General features: G+C 44.5%; 1 protein-coding gene across 2 annotated transcripts in view; it reads right to left on the bottom strand.

Moving 5' to 3' along the window:
* MAP3K3 (mitogen-activated protein kinase kinase kinase 3) overlaps positions 1–17,250 on the bottom strand; it is a 37,241-nt gene extending 19,991 nt beyond the window's left edge. For both annotated transcript variants that reach the window (XM_042051075.1, XM_042051150.1), the window contains exons 1-6: positions 17,122–17,250; positions 10,440–10,561; positions 9,857–9,946; positions 6,999–7,039; positions 3,891–3,990; positions 2,763–2,876 (exon numbers count right to left, since the gene is read on the bottom strand). In XM_042051075.1, coding sequence (XP_041907009.1) covers positions 2,763–2,876; positions 3,891–3,990; positions 6,999–7,039; positions 9,857–9,946; positions 10,440–10,561; positions 17,122–17,125 — 471 coding nt within the window. In that variant the 5' untranslated portion in view covers positions 17,126–17,250. The remainder of the gene's footprint in view (positions 1–2,762; positions 2,877–3,890; positions 3,991–6,998; positions 7,040–9,856; positions 9,947–10,439; positions 10,562–17,121) is intronic.
* Positions 17,251–21,033: the final 3,783 nt, after the last annotated feature.

The following is a 21,033-nucleotide window of genomic DNA, read 5'->3' as shown; positions in this document are numbered from 1 at the left end:
GGCAGCAAAAGAGCAAGGTTTACAGTTATGGTGTAAAGCAGGAGTCAGAGAACTGGAACAAGCTCTTGTGCAGCTCAACTCAAGTGCATGATTTGCAGGTCTCAGTGTCTGGCACCACCAGGTACCTGTAAAACACGAGGGGCTCCTGTCCCCCCCTGAGGCCAGGACACAGAAGGACCCACAATTTCCATCAGCCACCTTGGCCAGCAGAGACAAGTTCTGAATCCTGCACTGTTTCAGAAGCAACCTGACTCCCCACAGCCTTTAAAAAGTAAATTCATAATTCAGACTGACTAAGTGAAAACAAATTCTGGAGTTTAATAGCACCAACAGTCAGGAGATGCCAAGATGAATTTATTCATCCTTCCCTGAACTTACATAGCTATTATCTAATTAAAGATCATTTTTCCACAGAGCCCTAATTTCATTCAAAGCAGGAAGAGGAATGAGACACATGGAACCTCCCCCAAGCCAATGAGATCCTGTGTTACAGCAGGGGCTCAATACCTACAGACACTTTCAATTTTAACCTTGACCCAACACACCTTGTTTTACAAGCAGGTGTAATATTCCCTTCCTCTTAGAGTTACAGAATTTATCTTATTTGAGAAGAACATAACCAAAGACACCTCAGGGAAATAAATTCTGATTTCTGAAAATTATTTGAACATGACAGGCAAACAAGGCATGACTATTCCAAAAACTTTAATTCAGTAATAAAGTACTGAATGGCTGCTCATTGAATAAGTACATACACTTGAAAGAGTAGGGAGAGAGCCTAATTTAAATCACATAAACCTCCACCCTGGGCAGGTTCATGGGAGCTGGATAAAGGGTGCAGAGGTCACCCCGTTGATGAACAGTCTGGTTTTGGTATTACAGGTGTTCCAACTTCACCAGTTCTCCCCACTGGTTTCTAAACATAAAGAAAAGACTGGCAACAGGCGTGAACCGACTGAGAAAAGAAACGAGTCACAGGAAGAGACGTAAGAAAATTAATCTGAATGCTGCTCACAAACACAGGCTCCTGGTACAAGGGACCCAGCTACTGCTGTAAAGTTCATTTGCTTTCTGTAGACATTTGTGCCAAAGTCACTTTTCCATCCCCAGAAAAAGAAAAGAGCACAACCAAAACAAAATCTGCATCCTGTACTTCAGGAAAATAATGCTTCCCGCTCCCTCAGTGGGATGAGATCATGCAGCCAAGAAACCTCCTTCAGGCTTGTGGGCTTTATCCCACGGAGGGCTCTCCTGTCAGGCAACTCAGAGCAGCAGAGGAAGTTGGAGGAGAGGGGGGGGAAACAGTGGCACTTACTGAAGGCTTTGCTGTTTGTTTCTGCTTTGAGTAAAAGAGGAAAAAACAGCCAATAAACGGACAACACCAGCAGTGGCTACTGGCTGGTGCAGGGTGAGATTTACCAAGTGTTTTACTGGTCATGCAAAGTTAGATGGTATCATTTGACAGCTGGCTGCAGCCTGGAGGCACTGACATCAACAGAGGGCTGGGAAAGAGGATTGTCTGACTGTGCTGTACCAAAAGTTGAGGCCACCTTTTGCAGGATGTTTCCTGACAACACAGACCACCAGGTCAGACCAAAGACCTTCTTTCCAAGTATTGTCTTCAGAAGAGGCAGCAACAAATGCTCAGGGAAAGGGCACAGGACAAGGAACAGCATCATCCCCTCTTAGACCTTCCCAGTCATTTGGGAAAGGGCTGTTAACACTCCTGAAGGTCTTTGTACTTCCATTACCATGGATCATCAAATTAAAGAACAGCTAGAAGTACATTTACTTTATCATGACAGTTCCAAGAATTACAGGTGTGATTATTTCAAGAGTTGAGCTCCCAGCCTGCAGAACTTGAATAGGGATGAACGTTCCAGACTGACAAGCTACTACCAACAGAGCAGCTTTTTGTGTCACACTCTTCAGGAGAATGTGGTAATTAACAAAACAAGTATCTAAGCTATCGAGGTCTTTGGCTTGAAAAGCTGCATGAGATTAATTCTGAAGAAAAAAAAAAATAGAGATACTGGTTGAGTGAACTGTGTTTTCCAGTCACAGATCAGGAATAAGGGAAACTTCTGACTCTTTTTGCCCTCTTCAGCTTGCAGTTCATTCATTGTCCAAAATGGGCATCTTTGGGAGCTTGACTTAAAAGATTTATTTCTCATATTATGATCTTTTCTGCTGAAAAAAGCAAAGTACATTGATACTCACTGCCACAGCCACCTGTGGTAGATGAGAGCGAACCAAGACACAAACCAATTCATCTTAGGTGTGAATACACCACTATTAGCAAAGGCAACTCAGCTTCCACAGAGTCAGGCTGGACTCAGTGCATCAGGGCTACAGAGCTGAAAAATCACTGGGAGCTGTCCCCAGGCTTCTCACCCAGGAAAAAAGTGCTAAAGGCTTTTCTTCAAGGACAGCCTGTGCTCCAAAGGCCAAATAATTCCACATGTCATCAAGTGTTTTCTGCCTACAGCCACTGGGTATTCGATATAAAATGGCCTTCACATGACAGCTTAAAAAGCTGCAATGTTTTAGCCCCCAAACAGCTGCTAAAGCCAGGAAAAAAAGTCCCAACACAAAAAGACACCTATAGCTGAGCCAAAGCAAAGAGGATAAACACATGCATTTGCACCTGGGAAGAGTGATTTTATAATCCCTGCTACTCCCAGGTAATGCTGCCATCCTGCTTTAGAGTCTTGAGGGGTAAACCCCTTCATTTTGCTGCAGTCCCAGAAGTTGTTACCTACATGGTTTCTGTCCTGGGACAGCAATAGTATCCTCAGGCTTTTCACATTTGAGCTCCGGTCTAAGAGGTCTACAGCTTTATCCAGGTCATCTTGGTTTTTCAAAGGAATAGAGAGCTGCAAAGTAAAGAACAGGAAAAAAATCATTAGAAAAGACAGAAAAAAAAAAGTCTACTTCTACATTAGGTATTTGAACAAACATTAGAAAAATACCAGAATATGAAACAGGATTCTGGTTGCTCAGTTATTCCACAAATTTTCATTCCAATACTGTCTTACTGTCCTTTTTAATGAGGTTTTACTCCCATGTCAGAGAAACGGCTGACCCTATCCTCTAAAGCACCACCCATGAAAGTATTAATTGCATTAATTGCTACCTGGATTTGCTGTTTGCAAAGAACAAGTCAGCCCCTGACTCTCTGATGAGAAAACGGTCTCAGAATACTTATGAATCCAGACCTAATGATCAAGTGAAAATTCGGTTTCAGGTAGAAAGAAGAAGATAAAGACTTTGAAAGAGGGAATCAAATTAGAATTTAAAACTTGCTGTTAAGACTCCATGAAATCAGGCTGAGACACCCTCTATTTTACAGCCCACTCACACCTTAAAATGGGAATTTTATTAACAAAGAACTCTCACTTTTGTCCTACTCTCTCTGGTGATTGGGGTTTTGTATCTCTCTCATTAGGGCAACACCACAACAAAAAAACCCCAAAAACAAGGAAAAGCCAGTGTGTCCAGGATGAGAAAGCCACCAAAATACTTCTGATTATTAACAGTGACAAAAGCTGCTCCCTGTGTCACCTCCTCTCCCAATGGCAGTGCCCACAGTCCTCTCACTGCACAGACTGGCCTGCAAGAGTTGCTTTTGAAAGCAAAATACTTCAAATATTTTTTTTTACTTTCCTAAGAGAGTGTCCTAAGCAACACCAGAACAAGGGAACAAGATGCTGATGTTTGTACAACACACACAGCAGTGAGATGCTTTATCAGGATCAGCACATTTGCCATTGGGTCAGGGATTCAACACCGGCTTGTATTAAAGGAAGACCCAAAAATTAATATTTCTGGGTACAGAATTTGTGATGGGGAAAGGATGCATCATCCAGAGACCACTGACAGCTCAGTACCTCGTTGTTCATGTAGTGGAGGTCCAGGGGCTGCCCAAAGGCTGTTTTCACTTTCTGCTGCACGTCTTCGTAGCGCACGGGACGGACGAATGGGATAATCCTGGGAGGAAAGAAAATCACTGACTCAGTTCAGAGATACACCTGATAAAGCAATCAAATCAGATGGCTGAACCATTAAACCCACATTTGAATGGTTTCCTTTCATCCTCAAGCAGGTAGTGAACCTTTCAAATTTAAATTTGTATGTATTATTTCAATAAGGAATTACTGATCTCTGGCCCATTTCCATAGAGTTTGCCAAAATGCAACACTCAGCTGGAGATTTCAAATAGAATCCCTTTGTCCTGGGCAGAAAAGTATCCTTTTTTGAATAAATGTCTTTCACATTACAGGATACAAATGCCCCATGCACCTTGGCCTAAAAAATACCACCTGCTCTGGCACAGCTGAGATACTGCCACAAAGAGCTGGATTGTGAGCACCAATTAACAAACTTGTCACAAGGCAGAAATAACAGGATACAACAAGGTCTCCCCTGAGCCTCCTCTTCTCCAGGCTAAACAATCCAAGATCCTCTTCACACATGAACTATTATAATATCTGGTTATACTTTTTGTCCTCAATTGGAAGATTAGTGCTGTTTCTGATGCAATTTTTGCTAGTTAACTTCTAGGAAAAAAAATCAATTTCAACCAAAGAACTTTCAGTTTATTTATATATATCTTCTTCCTATTTCTTTTGCTACATCAGCACACTACAAATGATCAAGGGACTGTTTGCACTTCCAAGTTACTGAGTGGACTATGGAAACTCCAGACCTGTCTTGCTCAGAGGCAACTCAGTGAAATCCTGAATTATCTCACGTGAGTTTGTGAGGAAAGGGAGGGAGAGTGGCCTTCTGTAGGGGCAATAGAAGCTGTGGCTGCCCCAGCCCTGGAAGCACGCAAGGCCAGGTTGGTCGGGGCTTGGAGTAACCTGGGATAGTGGAAGGTGGCCCTGCCCATGGCAGGGGGTGGCACTGGGTCTTTGAGGTCCCTTCCAACCCAAACCATCCTGGGATTCTGTGATTCTGTAATGAACCTGTGCTTTGGAGAGAAGGCTCAGTTTCCCAATCATCCATCCACCCATCAATACAGCTTCATCAGCCTTGGGTATCCTTCCATGAGATGCAGCTTTTGTTTTAAATAACCCTTGTGTTAGTTGGCTTCCTCAGCCCCTTCCCATGAAGGGTTATCTTGCTACCAGACCTACAATGTTCAGCTATTTGGAAATAATTGTCCTTGTTAAAAAGCAGCCCACAATAACATTTTCTACATATTCCTAGAAACCCATACATGAAATTACAGTGCTCTGGCACCACACGAATGCAATGCAGCTCTCAGTCCCTTATAAAGGCTCCCATTCTACACTCAGTGCATTCAAAAGCAGAGCTGTTCTCAGGTGCCACAAATTCTATTAGTTTAAAAACTCTGTGCACTCCTGTAACACAAAATCCTGGACTGCAGGGTTTAAGAAGCCCATTCCTGCCTGACCACCTTAAATATTTGTGGTTAGATCTGGCAGCGCCCGTGAAACCAAGCACACACACTGACATTCTGGGGCAAGCTCCCTGTCTGGAACTGCACACTGTGCTGGGAGCAGGGAATTCAGGCAAGCACAACTGCATAATCAGACTGACACACAATCAACTTTTCATTTTAGGAAAAAAAAACCCCAAAAAAAACCCCTTCTGCCCCCCTGAGCTCCATGCCACGTGAAATGCACCCAGCAGACAGGCAAGATGATAAGCCTGTGGTGACAGGATTTTGTTGCCGACTTCCCCTGTCCTGACACGGTGTGACAAGAAATTGTGACATGTCCCACTGTGGCTCTGGTGTCGTCCCGAGAAAGCCCCTGACACAGGAGAGTGCTGAGCAGACCTGGCTGACAAAGGAGGAAGCAGATCCCAGAGATGATTACATGTCACATTTCTCTCTCAGCACAAAAAGTCAGTGACAGAATTCATCATGTAGGATTTCAGTGAAAGAAACAGTTCAAGTTTTGAGGAAGAGTAGAAATTATTCTCCACAGCCTGCTTTTCCAACAAAGAACACTTCTGCTTTCCTAACAGAAATCCCAAAATCTGACAAAGGAAGAGCTTCAACAACTCAGCCAATAACCTCTCCTAGAACAGGCTGTGAGGATCACTACAGACAACTTGTACTCCTGTACCATTGACATTAAATTTGCATTTTATCATGAAACTGTGAACCACTTCATGTGGGAAGTACTGTCTGGCCTGGGAGAAACCAAAGGATTCCCACAAGATGGCTGTGAAGATGGCACATACATTCATGCTTACAACCCAATTAATATCTTCCAAAATACGGACATTATAACCCAGCATCAAGATCTCTTTTTCCCTCAGTGAGAACAGACTCAGAGACCCCAGACAAGCCTGGAGCCTTCCTGAGTGTTCACACAGCCACCAGTCAATAAACGTTTCGAGAGCTCCTCTCAATTTGATGGCAAGTAAGAGGCTTTTTGAGACCTACTTTGAAATATTTCAGCAAATTTATCCATTGCAAACAATGCTGTAAAAACTGAAACTGCTATTTCAGTTATTTCTGGGTTTTCTTGTAAAAGAATGTCTCTCAAAACCAAATATCAGAGGAAATAACAAAGAAGCTTTTACACCAGTGAAAAAAAATCTTCCCTTGTATCTCTTGCTCAATCACAGCAGGGCAGTGATAACGACAGGGCATCAGGAAGTGAGAAACTAGAAAAGAATGACACTAATTTGATCAGCTTCATTTGGTTTTAGTTAAATGAAACGAAATGGGAACACATCTGAAATAAGACTTTCAGGCTGAACTTATTTCAGGGCAGACAGCTTTTAAAAATGCTGCAGTTCACTTACAAATAAATATTATGGAAATAAATCAGTGTTTTATGACACACTGATCTCTAAAAATAACCAAGTTGTGTGTGACCTGTTTGCTATTGCCTTCACTGTGTGATTTTCATTCAGGAAAAAGGAAAGCAAAGCCAACAAAATATTTAAGCTAAATTACTGATGACTAAATTACTCTCCTAAGCAGAGATCCAAAGCAGTGAAGGCCAACTTACCGTCTCTCCCCATTATGTTCAAACTTTATTCTGACATCATTCTGCAGGAGAAAGAACAAAAGGTGAGCTCACAATCAAACTCTGGCACACACAAAAGCATCATATCATGATTTTAATATTTTAACTTTCTCCACGGAAGCTGAAGCAGATGTGGAAACACGTGGCTGATACATGAACACACCATGTGAGGAATGGAGAAATTGCTGAAGGAGAAAGAGAAGGAAAAGGGTAAAAACTAAGATGTAATTTTTGTAAACTGTCACTTAAACAGAGGGCACTGAAATAAACTTTAAAGAAAATTAATCTTTAACACTGCATGGGAATAATCTGAAATTCAGTCCTAACTGCTTATTAATCTGAAATTAATTTTCTTTAAGCATGCTCAAAGCATGCATGGCAAAAAAAGAGAGAGAGAATGTGCTACATTCTTTATTCTTACTCCTATTTTTAATTTTTATTCCAATTTATTATTCTTTATTCTTAAGACACGGACTAAATCTCTGCTTTTGCAAAAATGCAGCCCCTGGAACTCAAGCTGAGTTACAAATAGGCTGATTCTGTGTCACCTTTTAAAGCTCTAAGGTTTCATCAAAGGGGTCATTACCTCCATCTGGATGGTTAAAAGCACTGACTGTGCAACCTGTGCAGTCACTGTAAACTCAGAAGATGCTCTGTGGCATGGAAGAGTCAGCAAGCTGAACTTTCAACCCTGGACATCGAAGTTCAAACCCCAATTTAGGTCAGAAAGACAAAAATAAAAGGGAAAAATCTGCTCTGATAAGACTCCATCATTTCTGCTGCACAATTTATGTGATTGGAATAGATTAAGCCATCTGTGAAAGCCTCAGACAATAGGCAATCATACATCTAGGAACTTCAAAAAAACATGGCCAGGAAATGCTCTTTAGCTGGAGGAAGTTTCTGGCAGGCCCAGTGGTCAAGAATGCAGTTCAAAAGCACCCAGGGAGGCCCTAGGAGGACACAGGATTCCTGCAGCAGTGCTGGAGGGACAGCATGGACCAGGGAAAATGACCTTCCCAACGCCAGCAACAACCAGCTGCAGGTGGGTCATTCACACCTAACTTTAAAGGGCATTTTTTTAGATGTGGGAAGACAAAGAACTTAGTCCAGAATTACTCCAAAATGAAACAAATTCTGGGGAACTCATCTGAATTGAGCAGTAAAGGAACAATGCAGCAAACAGAATAACATCCTATAAAAGATGTCTACCAGCCAACTCCTGATCAAAAAGTTGTTCTTAGACACATTGCATGAAGCAATGATTGCTTTATATCAGGATTTTCAGGAAAGTAAGGCTCTGGTTTTGTTTTAACATTATACTATTTTAAGTAGCACAGCCTAAAGGAACTAAACAGAACAGTTTGGATGCAATGGAATTCAAACCATTTTTCATATTAAATTTCTGACCTCAAGATGTGGTTTAGGCCCTGGAGCAGCCAACTGACACAGCTCTCACCAGTTGAAATTAGACAACACCAAAAGATCCCCAGGGCTCTTTGGAAACCTCTCTAACTTGTTGGTACCCAAGCAAACTACAGCCACTTTCTCAACTCCATTGCTTGCTTCGAAGCCTGTAATTTGGAGTAAAAGGAAAAAGGGGATGGACTTTGGCATTTATTGCTTGATTTTTCCAAAAGGACCTGACATTGCCCATTCATGTCTACTTATCAAAGATCTAAGAAAAGGTGTTCAGAGTGATCTTGGTGTTCCCATTTCAGAGAGAACCTAGAGGAGTTAAGCATCCAGTGCTTTCAGTTTCCCTTGAAAGCAGTGAATCCACCACTTCTTAAAGCAATTTGCATAAACTGTCCTCAGAGATGATTAAAAAGGCAAATCCAAGTTTAGCACTTCAGTGTTCCAGTTCTGTGACGTGGTATCATAAATCACAATTACAGATTTTGACTTAAGCCATCTCTGAATTTCTGTTTCAAAGTGATTTGGAAAGGATTTTGTACTACTTCATCTACAGATTTGTCCAACACATTCAAGGAAATCCCAGATCCAGCTGAACAAGTAGATTGTGAACAGGCAAAGCATAAGGAAGACAGACATGAACTTCAAAGCCTGCTCCAAAAAGCTTAAACCTGTAACAGGAATAAAACCAAGAAGAGTTATTTTACTGACATAGGAAACTTCTCCTGCTCATGTCAGTCTTGCTGCCAGTAACTTGATTTAATTTTGAACTACAGTAATGGACAAACAATTCTTGACTAGAATTGTTGCTTTTGCTTTGAAGCATTTAATTTAAATGACATTGAGCATCTCCAGACAAAGCTGCATTATTCTGTCCTTCCTTTTTACCAGAACATCAATACCATCGTTTTCTCCAAGAAAAGTCTGGAGGAATGTGGAACGAACCTAAAGAGACTTCAAAGCATCGACTCCACCACTCATTACCTTGGGAATCACAGACTGGTTTGGGTTGGGAGGGACCTCAAAGCCCATCCAGTCCCACCCCCTGCCACGGCCAGGGACACCTTCCACTACCCCAGGGTGCTCCCAGCCCCAATGTCCAGCCTGGCCTTGGACACTCCAGGGATCCAGGGGCAGCCCCAGCTGCTCTGGGCACCCTGTGCCAGGGCCTGCCCACCCTCCCAGCCAGGAACTCCTTCCCAATATCCCACCCAACCCTGCCCTCCTTCAGCTTAAGGCCTTTTCCCCTTGTCCTGACCCTACAACAAATGTGCACACACTGCTACATCAGGACAGAGTCAGGGAAGAAAAGCCTTCCTGGCCTCCCACCTGCTTAAAGGAAATCCATAAAGTCACTGCACACAACCTGAAGACATACTCCTAATTTATAACTGCTAATATGGAAATGAAACCAGCTTTCTCACCGGAATTTTTTTTTCTTCCACTGCAGAGGCACACTGGTTCATTATTGCTGGGCTGCCCAAGAGGGGGGGACTGCTGGCATTGTGCTTTTTCTTTAAAAAACAATAAAATCACTTTAAAAAATGGAAATATGACTGTGAAATCAGAAAGCTACTTGCTAAATTTTTTAGCTGGGCAGACCAAACCCCATAAGAAATACATGTGGGGAGAATGCAGTATACTAAGATGTTGCAAATTATCAAATATATGTATATACATATATATACACATATATAATGTAATATATATTAAATATTTTATTTAAAAATAAATATAGAGCATATACAATATAAGATATATAAAATTTATACTATGTTATATTATATTATATATAAAATACATAAGATCTTACATAAAAGCATAAAAAATAGAAAAGCTACCATATTTGCCACAGTCTGAGCAGGACCAAGGAGGATCTAATTCACATCTGATGCTTTGGCTGTTGGAAGCACAGGACAGAGCCAAGGCAGCAGATCCTCTGTCCACCTGCTCTGCCCCCTCTGCCTCCAGGTCACCAGTTCAGGTACTCACTAACTGGCCCATTACCTGTTTGCTGGAGTGAGCAGTGTCTTTATTCTTCATGGTGTCATACCCAGGCAGCCGGTGACGTCTGCCCATCTGGAGTGCCACCAGGTCTTTCATGATGGACTTCAAGGCCTCTTGTTCATCTGTGATGCACAAGAATTTCAGGAGTAAGTTGTCTGGGTGAGCACCAACCATGGCATTTCTGCACCTCTGACAGTTCTGCACTGGTTTTCTGCTGGCTCATAGAACAACAATCCTTTTTAGGACCTTTGCAAATACACTGTGATTTCATTTAGTCGTAAAAAAGCCCAAACTTAACCAAATATCACAACATAATAAACTGACAGATAAATGTTAAGTCACTTGTCCAATGTCATAGAAGGATCTGGCCAGAGTAAGGATGAGAATGAATATCCCCAGCCCCTAATTCTGTTCAAAAGGCTTCACAACAAACAGTAAAACTTGGACAGATTTGCTAGACCATCACAGGGCATTTAGGAAGGGCAAACTGATGTGCTTCTGCCAAGGAAAACCTGGTAAAAGTCTATTCTTTCCCATTTTATATCCTGTTAACTCTGAATTCTTGCTTGCTAGTGGAACAAACCACGGCCAGTAGAAAGAGAAATGAAAATCTGGACAAAGAATCATCTTGGAGTATCTCTGAACACAAATCCACTTGCACTGATTGCCCCAACACATTCCTCTCTTCCCTCGGAACAAGCTGATGGAATAAAATTCAAACCATTTCATGAGATTTCAAGATCTGCTGAACAGGTTCAAGTTGTTCAGCACTAAGAACACCGTCTGCTGGCAAAGTACAATGCAGCAGGTTCAATTCAAGGCTTCTTGCCTTGCAGCAATATAAAAACACACACTGATTTTTTTCTTGTATATTCCACTGACTAAGAATTACTTTCTGAAGATTCCTGATGTAACCAATTTAAAGTATTCTCTCCCATTGCCTATGAGTTTTGAGAAGCGATATTTAGCAGAACTTTGTGCAACGTTTAGAGAAAAAAACAAAGATGTAAAAGGACAGAAATGCACAGTAGCTGGGCTGTGACGGATGGTGCATGAAGGTCTAAAAGCTATGGAAATTAATCCTTTACTTGAGCAAGGATAACCACCCTAAATTCCTTGATATTACAAAAGGTAAAGGAAGCTGCCAAGCGAAGTTTTGTCCAAAATGGGATTGCTCTGGGCACTTGGCTGCCAGGCACTGTGCCACAGCTAACAAAGCAGCACCTCATGCTGTCACTCTGCTCCTGGCACATTCCTGCCCACTGGATTGGCTGGCTGGTGTCTCACATATCAAGACTCAAAAAGGTTTTAGGGATAAAGTGCTGTTTCCTTGGCAAGTAATACACCCAGTTAAATCCTTCCTGATATTAAGGCATTACTTAGGCATGGAATTTGAAGCAATGATTTGATCAGCTCTGGACAATGGCCAGGAGAATCTGCCCTTTCTGAAAGAGTCTGGGAGGACCTGAACCCTAGTTTTGAATGTAAAGCTTTTTTTTTTTTTTTGGTAATTGGGACTTTTGGAAGTGATGTGAACCAGATGAGGCCGTCACAGCCCTACTCACACAATGGTGTGTCAGGCGTGCAGTGCCTGATATGAACAGCTCCTCCTTTCTTCCCTCAATATGTCACTTTGGGGAGTTTGAATTTAAATAAGTGTTTTTGAAGCTGATTTGTAAATAACTGAAACTTAATTTTAAAAATCCACCATGGCTACACACTCATCCCTCATTCATGGCAGTGGTTTGATGGGTAATCACTTGCATTTGGAAGAGTTGTCCTGGGAACAGCTGCTGAACATCAAATGATGGACTGACTCGCATCTGTATTTCTCTGTAAAAGGGACTCATTGGGACTATTTGTTTCTGCAATTTCATGTTGTGCATTTGTTCACGAGTCTCTCCAAAGCAGTTAGCTTATGTTTTATGCAGAAGACTGGCTTAATAATTAATCAATGTCTGAATAACAAACTAGATTCTTGCAATGCTTAAAGATGACTGATGTGGGACACACATGGCTTGTAAAGCACGCAGGGAGCAAATCCTGCCAAAGGTTAGAAGCAAAACAGGGGAAAAATACACCTATTTGTAAGGAGGAAACATGTGAAGAAGTCCCAGTCAGAACAGAAGTCACACTAGGATTATCTTTGCTGCAACCAATAGTTTCTGCCCAGGTCTATTTTAGGTTTCACAGGATCCCAAAATGGTTTGGGTTGGAAGGGACCTCAAAGCTCATCCAGTCCCACCACCTTCCACTGTCCCAGGCTGCTCCCAGCCCCAATGTCCAGCCTGGCCTTGGGCACTGCCAGGGATCCAGGGGCAGCCCCAGCTGCTCTGGGCACCCTGTGCCAGGGCCTGCCCACCCTCCCAGCCAGGAACTCCTTCCCATATCCCATCTATCCCTGCCCCCTGGCAGTTTGAAGCCATTCCCTGTGTCCCGTCCATCCAGGCCCTTGCAAAGCCTCTCTCCGTCTTTCTTGCAGGCTCCCTTCAGGCACTGGAAGCTGAGTCCTTACTCTGTCCTGAGAGCACCCAACATCTGAGATACATCCACTGTGGACTTCAGAATGTTACATCAAAAACCAGAAACATCAAGCCTAGACCAGAGCATGGAAGGGAATGAAAAGAAATCTCGCAATGGATCTGCAGAAGGTGTTAATTACAGAAAAACTCTTAAAAAAGGAACGCAGAGCAGAGAATATAAAAAAATCCAAATCAAAACCCACCAAATCTCTGCTGTCCAAGACAAGCCAAATGAGACAATAACCACATTGTGGCAGTGGAGAAGAGAGAGCACTCCTTGACATTCCAACTGTGTGGAAAGAAGCGAGGGGTGTAAGTAACACAACCAAAGCAAGAGGCTGCTTTTTGAGAAGCACATCAGCCAAAGGAAATAATTGCTGGGATCTATCTCAGCACTAAGTAACCCCTTGTGGGACAAAAGTGTGAAGAAACAGCTGTGAATGAAGCTAAAGTTCCAGGTAGGCAACGGCACAACTTTTTCTTTTCTTTTTTTTTTTTTAAAGTTTCCAACTTTACAGTTGAACGTTTAACCTTTACCTTTACTGGAGTGCCTCCAATTTACTGGTACTCTTTCACTTTGATGGTATTAAGCACAACCTTGGAGTCACCTTGCAGGCAAAGGCTGAAACTGTGCACAACAAAATACTACAACCTATGGCCTGGAACATCCCTGAGGTTCCTACCACCCAAAACACTCAGGGAAGAGCTGGGATACAAGTTTTCCACTACAGCGCAGTTTGGGTTTGGCCAGATACCAGGAGGATGAAGAAGAGCTTGTCTTGGCAGAGTTCCTTTGGGCAAGAAGCAAACCAGCTATGAAAGCAGTTTATAACTGAGGGCTCATGACAAGAAATCAAGTCAATCAAAGAATATGTCTGGGAATAAGAATTCTCCTTTAAACAGGATCATCACTGGAAAGCAAAGATCAGTGGTTACAATGGTTGGCTACAGGCGTTCGATCCCGGGTTCCAGGCTGTGTACAGCCAGCTTGCTCAGTCACTCGTGTCACAGAGGACACATCCAGCCAACTACGTGTCCCTTACTACTGATTGTAGCTTGGCTACAAAGAGAATTTATTTATTAGCTGAGGCAACTAGTGAATTAACAACACAAACTCTAAAGGGCAGCATCTGGCAAACGCTAGAGCTCAACACTCTCAGGCCCAGAGTGGGACTGTTGGGGTGTCCTGAGCAGGACCAGGAGGTGGATTCCATGATCCCTGTGGGTTCCTTCCTACTCCAGATATTCTATAAACCCCAGTTAGTGCCCTGCGAGGTCTGTATCTCACTCACTGCAGTCGCTCTAACACTGAAATACTATTTATCTTCATAAAACTGGAACAGTTCACGTTCTAACAAAGGTGATGGAACAACTTCAGGTGAGTTTGAATCTTATAATACATTTTTTAGTAGTCTCACACTGAGTAGTCTTACTACTACTAAACCATACATCCTGTAATTCATGCCTATGTTGATGAGGTAGGACATGACAGAGTATTTACCTCTTAAAAATATAAAGTAAGTCAAATATTGACCTGAGCTAGTGTAGGGAAAAATTGTCTCCAGTGAGGACACAGCATTGTGATGGATTTAATGTTGAGAAGCATGAGCACTCCTTTATTTCCATCCACACAGAGAATTTCCATAGACTGCCTTGGAGAAGCACGTGGAGCAGCGTTACATTAATCACACAATGCAGAAGCTGCTACAAATGAAAACGAAGCAATTTTTGGAGTGCACTGAGAGACCCTGTTTTGCCTGGTCTCCAGTAGGTCTGGGAAACACAGTTCTGCTTTGTGCGGGAAAGATGTTGTCCAGGAAATGCTTTTCATGTTTTAAAAACTACACTCAAGGATTTTTATAACTTCGATAAAAGCAAACTGCTGCTCACAGAGAAAGTTATTCCTCTCCACAAAGCATTTACTTCAACCAATCCGTGGTTTGTTACACAGGTCTGAACAAGTCAGAAATGGAAACAGTTTTGAAAAAAAAAAGTCACAAAGAACAGCGAAAGTATCTGCACATGGATAAAAACAGGAAGTCTGTGAACCCCCCTAACCCAGGATCATGTTTTATGTGGTGTGATAGCAGGAGCCACGATGACACATTGGTTTAAAAGAGAAAAAAGTGAATAAATCTGTGTATTTGTTATCTACCACCGCAACAGCAAAGCTGGTTTGGGCAAGTGATTGGCAGATCCAGGGGCAATGAAGAAATTTTAGACAAACTGTGTCTCTGTTAAAGGTCTCAAAAAGGTCTTTTGAAAGAGTTTCATTTTGAGTCCTTTGCTGTGGGCAGTTTAAGTGGTACCAAAATGCTGCTGTGCCCCAGCTTTGGGAAATCAAAAATGACCTGGTCTGTAGAGTGAGGAAAAATCAGAGAGCTCTAGGAGGCTGACCCTTGTAGGATATATTCAGGATCCCTCTTCTCATTCACAAATTAAAGGACAAAAATGGGATTTGGGGTTTGAGCTGGTCCTAACCTGCAGGCTCAGCCCTGCTCCCTCCCCCCGGGTGTCACTGGGTGCGTGTGAGCCAAGGGAAGGAAGTGACACAGGCAGGAAAACCCAGCAGATCGAGGGAAGGACTGGAGCGAGCAGGGCCTGCACACCTCAGAGCCAGCACCGCTCACCCCTGCACAGGGACAGCGAGAGAGGCAGAGATCCCCAAGAGCCCTATTCTCAAGCCTGCCAAGGAGGGTCTGCAGGGAAATCAAGCTCAGGAATTGTCCCGGCTGTGCAGGGCTCGGATCCGCTCCAGGTGAGCCCTGGCTGAACCACCGGAGCTCCAGCAAACTCTGACATCAACCACCCCACGTGTCCTTCAGGTGGGTTACAGAACACCAGATTAAAGAACATCAGAGCGTGATATACAGCCCATTACCCATTATTAATCAGATTATTTGATTAGAGTTGCTGAATGAATTTAGGTTTTTCCCATTATAAAGGGATCTGGTTGCAGCTGTGCCATGATACACAAAACGCTATGGTGGAGTGGTCCATGAAATTGTATTTTTTCATTCTGCACTCACATGTCTACAAACACAGGTCCAACTGCCATCGGAAAACACTTTAATGGAAATCCAACTTCCTACTTCTAAACCATTTTAAGTTTATGAACCACCTTGCTGCTCTAAACAGAGCGGATTGCACTATTCCTCTCTTTGTAGCAGAGAAATTTAGTGATGGATTTGCATGAATTTGTTGTATTTACCAAATCAAAGCAGAGTAAAGAGATATTGAAGCAGCTGTAGAGGAACATTTGCAATGCTTTTTGAATTTAAAGTATAAAAGCTAATCATGCATGCAGACTAAATGAAGAAGAGTCTTAGAAAACTAAACTTGGTTGTAGGGAAGACATATTAAAGCTATAGCCCATGAAGCCATGAAACTCCACACTTAGAACAGCAGGGATTCCCTTGCCAACATGCAAATATGAGTAAGTTCTGGTTTAGAACGATTAAAAGTTTAATTCTAGAACCTCTCTTTAAGCTGAAAAAGGAATTAGGAAACACAAGATCCCCTCCATAAGCAGTTCTTTACACAGGACATACAGTCCAAATCCAAATTAATTTGAATTAATCAATCAAATTCAGTCATAGCAACTCCTCATAACAACATCTCCCTCTCGAAAAAGAGTTCTTCCAACTCCTTTGCTTGTTTTTACATGTTGCTGTCTGGGCTAAGAATGGCAAATGAGAACTCGGGGGAGCTCCATAAAGGAAAATCTATTTTGATGGACTCCGAAGCTGCGATTAATACCAAAAATTTCCCCAATTAAGCTGGAGCACAACAATTCCCGTCTCAAGAAGAGCCAACCTCTCCTGGAGGCTGAGCGAGCTCCCTGAGCTCAGTCCGACCCGCTGATCCCCGCCGGCTCTGTCTGGCCAAGTTTAGTAAAAGCCTGGGGCACCGTACGTTTTCCGTAAACCGATTTTTACCGTTTTAACCAAATCCCTGAAAACGCACCGTTTCCCCGCGGCGCTGCCGATGCCCGGGGCCGCGCACCGGCCCGAGCGCCCCGCGCCAGCCGCCCGGACCGCGGGGAGCCCCCGCCGCCGTCCCGAGAGGCTCGTCCGCGCCGCCGCCACCCCCTGCCCGCCCCCTCCGTGCCCGGCCCATGACGCGGCCCCGGTTCCCGGGGCTTCTCTGCCGCTTCTCACCCATGTCTGCGGGCGGCGGCCCCGCTCACGGCGGGCGCTGCGGGACGGCGCTGTCACCGCCGCGGCTCCATGGCGGCCGGGCCGAGGGGGAGGGCTCAGAGCCGCCGCCGCCACATTCCCAGGCCCCGCGCCGCCGCCTCCTCCCGGCGGCCGCGCTCCGGGAGCGGCGGGCGGGGGGTGGGAGGGGCGCGGGCGCTCCCGGTGCGTCCCGGGCCCCCCGGTCCGTCCGGGCCGGTCCCGCCGCCGCCGCCCGCAAAACAAACCGCTCGGCGGCCGCCGCGCACCCGCCGCCTCCTGCCAATCACAGCGGCACCCGCCGCCGCCCGCCAATCAGCGCCGCCGCCGAGCCCACCCGACGGCGCTGCCGGCCAATGGGCGCGCGAGCAGCCGCGCCGCCCGCCCCGCCTCCCCGCGGAGCCGGCTGTCAATCACGGGGGCCCGGCGCGCCGCGGCAGAGCCACGCCCCCTCGCCCCACAGGAGGCGGGGCGCGCCAGACCACGCCCCCAGAGCTGTCAATCAGCGTGACGGACGGCGGCGCGGCCCCGCCCATGGGCCGGGTCCCAGAAAGGAAAAATCCGGTTTTGTCCTTGTGCCCGCGCTGTATCTGCAGCAGAGCGGATCATACCGCCTTTCAGACTGCATTGGAATAGAAATCCAGCCACTTTCCCTCCTTAATACAAGCCTTGTATTTGTGGTGTCATCCTGGTAGCTTTTTGCCCCTGTTCCAAGTCGAATTCCTCTCTCATTCGACAGCATCATTGCTGATCTTGGAACCACTTTTTGATACGCTCTTTCACAGCTTCATGATGGCTCATCACTATCCTTTATTAACCACTAAATCTCAGTTTCCCTTCCTCACTAATTTCCGATAAAACACTCTTGGTATCCATCACAAATTTCCCCTTGTCCATAAATTCACATCCTTGCACTCTCTGCTGCCGCATTTCATCTCATTTCTATTTCTTGCTCTTCAGTCATCCAATCTCCAAGATACTCCAGTTCCCTCACATTATTGAAGCCTCCCACTTCTGTTCATCACCAGATTTGATTTTAATGCTCGCTCTTTGTGCCAAGTTCATTATAAAAAGTTTTTTCTATGAGAGGGAAGAGCCCACCCTGTGCCCTGGGAGGCAGAAATTTAGCATCAATTCCCTACCACACCAGCCCTGATTTCAAACCTCTCCATCATCACCTCACCACTTGTTATTTTTGCTTATCTTGCAGTTCCTACATGTTTGCACATAAAATTCTCAGTTGAAGTCCTGTTAAATGAGAATGGTTCCACGTCCTTTGTGGAGAAACTCAGTTTACTGAGCCCAAAAGATATTAGACCAGTGAGTGGCAGCTTGGGACAGGAGCCAGGAGCTCCTGGCAGATGGTAGGAGACACCCACCCTGGTGGAACTCACTCTTCCCATCTCCAACTGCCCAGGATGTCTGGATTTCACTGAAGCTTTTTTCCCCCCTTTACCAAATTGAAAATAGAATGATTTGTCCTTAACAGCTCATCACTTCACCCACCTGCCAAGCCTCATGTGTAAACCAACGATTTTATCTCTTGATTTGTGGTTTCCCCATTTTACAGACATTCTCACATCACTATCTACATGCAAGTGCCATCAGGACTTTTTTTTTTGGACCACTGCAGATCCTCACACCTTTTTTATTTTTCCCAACAAGCTGGTAAATCCTTCCTGAACTGGAATCCAACTTTCTACCAAAATAAGTGCCCCTTTTTTTGTGTAACTTGAGAAAAAAATGAGTAACTCCTTTCTGACTTTAACTGTGTATTTAATACTGTACTGGTTTTGTGCACAATCACAGAATCTCAAAATGGTTTGGGTTGGAAGGGGCCTTAAAGGGCCCACCCAGTCATGGGCAGGGACACCTCCCACTGTCCCAGGCTGCTCCCAGCCCCAGTGTCCAGTCTGGCCTGGGCACTGCCAGGGATCCAGGGGCAGCCCCAGCTGCTCTGGGCACCCTGTGCCAGGGCCTGCCCGCCCTCATAGGGAGGAATTTCTTCCCAATATCCCATCTAAACCTTCTCTCTATCAGTCTGAACCCAGTTCCCCTTGTCCTGCCACTACAGCTCCTAATGAGAATCAGGTTATTTGTTTTACACCAGCTGATATTCCGTGGTTTTCCATCTGGATTGCCCACATCCTTCCACCAAAGCTGCAGCTTTCCAGCAGAGAAGCTTCACTCCTGTAAACAGCAACTGCAGAACATACTTAATTCTTGAATTTATTCAGATTGTCTGATGCCATTTAATGTAAAATCATCAGTAAAGATATTCACAGAGACTCTCCAGGAGCTCCTATGTTTCCAGTCAGCCCATTTGTTTTAAAGGAACTTTATAAGGCCTAGTTGTTTAATGCTGTCACACAGCATCAACTAAGAAAAGGAAGTGTAATCCCTATTTTAGGGACTTAAGGGCATTGCACAGAGAGACAGTGACTTGTTAAAAGTTACACAGGAAGTCTGGATTAGACCTTTGGGATTTAACTCCTGGCATCTTTTCTTAGTCTTAATCACTATGCCAATCATCTTATTTTCTATTTTGGTAGTATTTCCATTTTCTGAAGCATACCTGACTCAAAGAGCCTCTTTTCCTTGCTATCAGATGTACTATTCCTTCTTTCCTTCCTGTTTCCCTTCTTGTTTAGGCAGACACATCCTTCCGGGGGAGCTGAGCAGGCTCCAGGCTGAGCCTTGTCCCATGCCAAAACTTCCTTATTCTACATCTGGGACTCCACAGCCACAGAAGGGGGCAAGGAGGAGAAACCCTGTAAACAGAACCAGAGAATCCTTGAATGGTTTGGGTTGTAAGGGACCTCAAAGGCCATTCAGCCCAACCCCCTGCCACTGTCCCAGGGTGCTGCAAACCCCATCCAACCTGGCCTTGGACACTTCCAGGGATGGGGTATCCAATCTTCAAAGGATGCATGAAAGGGTTCTGCACTGTCTTCTGCAGATATAAGAGTAATCTCACTGATTCCAGGCTGTTTTGTCTCTCCTAACCATTTCTTGTTGTGTCCTCAGCTTTGAAAACAAAGTGAATGGAACAGTATCACAACTATCCAACTCTAGGACAGCATGACAGGATAGATGTGGGCCCAAGTTTACCTCTCGCCCAGCAGAGGACATGAATCACGTGCAAGTCCTGTAAGCCAGGCGTGAAGCAGCCTTTGCCAGGCGGCAGGAGCAGGTGTGCACACCTGTGCGTGTGCTGCTGCCCAGGGCCGGGCCCGGCTGCCAACAGCGCTCCAGCAGAGGGGGCTCTGAAGCTGCTGAAAACCCAGGAGCTGCTCTGCCTTTGGAATGGCAAAATTAGAGAAGGGAGGGGACGAAGCACCTCTAAAATATTATCTGTTTTTAGATCATTACTTCCTCTAAGCTGGTAGTCTGGACTGTTTCTAAAAGCACAAATGAAAAAGCTCAAAATTAAGCGCTTCTTCCAGTCACAGGCCTCAGAATAATCTCAGAGACCACTTTTTCTCTACACCTATTGCTGTGTCTTGTGTTACCATGGAGGTTTTCTTTCAAGTATTTTCGAGCCATTTACTGATCACTGATTAATTATGGGCTTTTCACTCACAGGTGGTATCAGAGCAGGGGCTTGCCCAAGGTCACAGAGCCAGACAGCTGTGCCAGATGTTGGCTGTTCCTTAATATTTACAAAAGGGAGAACCTCTCATCTTTTTTTTCTACCTGCATTCCCCTACATCATTTTATGGCACTTGTTTTGCCCCACTGACAGGCAACCTGCTTCACCCATTATCTACCAGTCCAGCACTTTTTACACCGTTTCAATTTGCACAAGCTGCCTCCTTCCACCATAGCGGAAGCTGAGAAAGTTTCTCTGGAGTACTCCAAAGCACAGATCCAGGCAGAAAAATAATCTATGAGGCT

This window comes from Corvus kubaryi, unplaced genomic scaffold (assembly GCF_017639235.1).
Source record: "Corvus kubaryi isolate FWS band 111438036 unplaced genomic scaffold, C.kubaryi_AGA036_p1.0 123, whole genome shotgun sequence".
Classification (NCBI taxonomy): Eukaryota; Metazoa; Chordata; class Aves; order Passeriformes; family Corvidae; genus Corvus; species Corvus kubaryi.
This window is presented reverse-complemented; position numbering and strand designations above follow the sequence as displayed.